The sequence below is a fragment of the Cynara cardunculus genome (genome assembly GCF_001531365.2).
Source record: "Cynara cardunculus var. scolymus isolate 2C chromosome LG 1, CcrdV1, whole genome shotgun sequence".
Classification (NCBI taxonomy): Eukaryota; Viridiplantae; Streptophyta; class Magnoliopsida; order Asterales; family Asteraceae; genus Cynara; species Cynara cardunculus.
In genome coordinates, this window is record NC_037528.1 from 47,992,237 (window position 1) to 47,996,465 (window position 4,229).

The 4,229-nt window shown below is 39.3% G+C and overlaps 1 protein-coding gene across 1 annotated transcript; it reads right to left on the reverse strand.

The window, feature by feature from the left end:
- Positions 1-231: 231 nt before the first annotated feature.
- Positions 232-1,168, reverse strand: LOC112506893. The gene is made up of 2 exons (XM_025111219.1): positions 934-1,168; positions 232-863 (listed from the first exon to the last, which is right to left on the reverse strand). Exons 1-2 carry the CDS (start codon positions 1,166-1,168, stop codon positions 232-234), a joined length of 867 nt encoding a protein of 288 aa, XP_024966987.1.
- Positions 1,169-4,229: the final 3,061 nt, after the last annotated feature.

A 4,229-nucleotide genomic window follows, 5' to 3' on the forward strand; every position in this document is an offset into this window, starting at 1 on the left:
GAAAAACATTACTGGATCGAGTCTTGCCAACAACTTTACCCAGAAGGAAACTAACATGAATGTTATGTATTAATGTTTTTGTTGTCGTTGATTTTTTTCAGTTTAATGTTACGTCTGAATGGTGTTGTTTCAGTCTTTTCGTCAATGTATTGATGGTTAATATTCATGCATTTCTAAATCAAACTTCCATTTCCCATTAGAACAACAAAAGTACACTTAAAAATCGTACATTTACTTACTTAAATCGTAAGTATCAAATACATAGTCTTGTGTAGTATCAGGTTCAGATGGACCACAATCGCTTGGATAACTAACTAATCTTCGACCACTACTTGAACTTCTGTGCGTCGGCCTAGAAGCTGGCATCGAACTCAGACAGTTATATCGAAAATGTCCACTCTGGCCGCATCGACTGCAAGTTTTCACTATTGGTTCCTCATCTCGTGAAGGGATACGATCGCGGTTGCGTAGCCTGCTTGAGTTTTGTATGTCCAAGGGAGGGGGTAGGACGGTCAAACGTTCGTTGAGCAACACATATTCAGCTTCTGGTGGAAGGGGAGTGACTTCCTCCTCGTATGTTGCACGGTAAGAGTCGGAATTGAACCAAACAGAACAGAATTGACTGCAGTCTTGAATATCTAAACTTCGAGCAACATAAATCACATAACCGCAAGCTATTCCAGAAAGTTGCCATTGCATGCATGTACAAGTCTTAGCATGCAAATCACACGTTCCTTTCTTATAGCGGTCGTCAACTTCAAACAACAAATCGCTAATGGGATATACCTTCCAATTTGCGCTCCTATGTATTCTCTTATCTAATTTGGCCTCCGCCCAAGGAGTCACGACATTCATCATTTGCGCTGCAGATATTTGATATCATTAGCATATGTTACATAATCAAACATATAGTCAAAGGATGGTTGAATTTACCTCCGTTATGTCGATGTATGAAATACCATTGTTGTAATGTCGTCCGATAAAATTCAACTAACATTGTTATCGGAAGATAGCGTACAAACCGCGTTACTGAGTTGACGGACTCAACACTATTGGACGTTATTGCACTGTAACGTAATCCAACGAAGTGCGATCGTGCCCATCTAGCGTAGCCAACTTCCTCAAGATATTGAGCGGCTCTAGGTAGACTGTGTCGCATCAAATCCATAGTAGCTTCAAAGTCCTACAACCGGTAAGCTTTGCATGCCTCCCAGAAAATCCACCGTTTCCTTTTCTCTTTAGTAGAGTTTAGGCAGAGGTTTTGGCTCAGATGCCGACAACAAAGTCCGTGGTACGTAGAAGGAAATACAGTTCATGTGGTCAGGTCGATAGAGGCAGCCCTATCGGTGATGAAGGTTAAATTGGGCACATCACCGATACACTGCCTAAGCTTATGTAAAAACCATGTCCATGACGTGCCACTTTCTGTCTTCCCTACTCCCAATGCAATGGGTACGATACCATTGTTTCCATCCATGTCGACCGCTAAGAACATGGTGCCAACATACGGCCCCTTCAGATGGGCACCGTCCATTATAAGAAGCGGTCTCATGTGTCCTAGAAATGATCGAATCTGCAGATGAACGAGATTAAAAATGTAATTTCAGAACATAAAATTATGACAACAATTATAAAATATGACAAAATTATTACCGAACAACCGAGTGCGACAAACAGCATGTCGAATCATCCTAGTGGATCAAGAGCGATCTCTGTCACAGTCCCAGGATTTGCTAGCTTTAGATTGTGACAATAAACCGGGAGTAGGTTAAACGACAATTCCAGGGTCCCCTCAACAGTTGCAAGGCATACATCTTTGCTCGCCATGCTTGGTGGTAGGAGTTGCTAATAGTGAACCGTTGGTTCACATCTTCCATGATTTCTTTACCACGGTACACTCTCCTACAATCCTTTAGACTGTCTGCTAGTATATGACCCAAAACCTTTTTGTTCGCATTACGGTGGTTTGGATGCACTTGGGACCTTGAACATGTGTGTTCATCATGGAGCTTGCGTACCTGAAAAAAAATGGTACCATCGATGGAAACAGCCATCAAACGCCAATCACAGTCCGAATCTGAGTGACACACCACCTCGTACCGGTATTTGGAAGATTTCTTTACTTTCGTCTGAAAGTTTTCAAGAATGCACTTTAATCCCACTGCGAGTTTAAGTGCTTCCTTCGAGTCAAAGGTTTGTAGAACTTTGACATGAGATGTAGGCTGGTAGGAAATGTTTCCCTTTCTACTTTTGATAATTAGGTCCGGACAAGGTGATGGGTTGAGCATACCCCAAAAACTATTCCTTACCGGCTTGATATCTTCATAATTGGAGTTATCGTCGTCTTCGGGTATGTTCAAAATTTCGGCAGCAATAGAAACATCTTCTGCCATATCTACCTCCTACAACGGTTTTGACAGTTCGAGAGATCGGATCGGGTACGGGTTGGGAGACTGCATCAGAGGCATGTTCAAGTCTTGAACAAAATAAATGTCAGGTTCAACGGTAACTTTTTGTTCAAGATATGAATTTCCAGCACCATCGTAGGGGAAGAAGGTGCTTCGATTTTCACCACTTCCACTGCTAGGGAAGAAAGTGCTTTGATTTAGACCAGGAACACAACCGGTAGGGAAGAGTGTGCTTGGACCATATGGGTTTGCAACGCTAATGTCGGGGAAGAGTGTGCTCACAGCACCGGTGTAAAAAGTGTTTGGACCTCCCGGGTTTCCATTTGATGGATTTCCTTCATAACCTCCATTGTCGACAACATATAGTGTCAACATTTCTGGTAAAGTTTGACGAATGGCGTTGTGGAGGATTACCACATCATCGTCGTCCATAAAACTGATATAACGTATTCGTTTTAAAAAATAAATTGAAAGGACCACGTAAACTTAAATTTTTCGTCACACGTTTGACGACCCCAGAATACGTTATTGGCGAAGACAAATGTATTGCACATGTGGGGGAGGTTATCGAAAGGTACTCTAAAACACCATTTATATCTTGGAATAAACCACCACTTTGAAGATACATACAAACATTATCACTTTGACGTGATTTCATGTTTTGTGATGGTTGATTGTATTTAGTGGGTTAATGGTTGTGATGGTTTATTTTGTTTATTGTGTTTAATGGGTTAAGGGTTGTGAGAGTAAAATATATGAGAAGAGAAATGGAAGGGAATGTGTGAAAAATTATGAAGTAGGAGGTTGATATTTATAGTGAAATTGGTATTAGAAAAAAAATAATTTTTTTTTAACACGGATCGCCCCCATCTAGTACACCGTGTCCAAGAAAATAAAATTTCAAATTTTTTTTACTTAGAAAAGGGGGATCGCCCCCATATAGTGCGGATCGCCCCGGGTGGTCATTCCGGCAAAAACTCTAAAATGTGGTTATTTTGTGGCAAAGAGTTGTGTAAACCGGTTAGTTTTATAAATTTTCCTTGTTATAAAGCTCCTTTAATTTTGGTTAAGAATTTAAGTTCTAAAATTATATTAGGTACCCCGTTTATCACCCAATTATATCCAATTAATATAACAGAAAAAAGATTATCAACCAAGTTGTTAAATAAAGAGATTATTTTTGAATTTGTCACTTCTATTATCACAAAAAGAAATAAATAGATTATCATCTAATTTATTTATTTTTTTGTAAAATAATAAGCGATCTTTTAAAGCCTTATTTTTTGACAAAATTATTTTTAAGCTCTGTACAATGACAAGCTCTTTAATAGACAATTTTCTTCCAGATTTTTAAAGTTTTACAGGAAGAATGAGTCAAGGCAAAAAAATTATCCTTTCAAAAGAGTCATTATCAAAGAAGGATTCTCAATCGGAAGCAAAGCCTCCAATTCTCAGACCATATGCTACTAATTATCAAACTTTCCCAGTTATGCCAAATCGTTTTGCTCCCCTTGCTTCTGGCCCAAGGCCAAGGCCGAACACATTATTCAATAATTCTCAAGTAGTACCATCTCCTGTCAAGATGAATATTTCTCCGGTCAAAACCCTTCACCACCTACATATTCTAAGGTCGTTGAGTCGCCTCCATCTTATTCTAAAAGAATCGAGCCTTCTACCCATTCTCAATCAGAATCACCTTTTTCTCAATATATCATAAATCCTCATGACCATTTTATCAAAGTTCTTGAACCTATGGAAACAGAGATGGTTACATCCCATTATGGATCCCTTATAAATTTTATTTATCCAAAGAACTGTCAT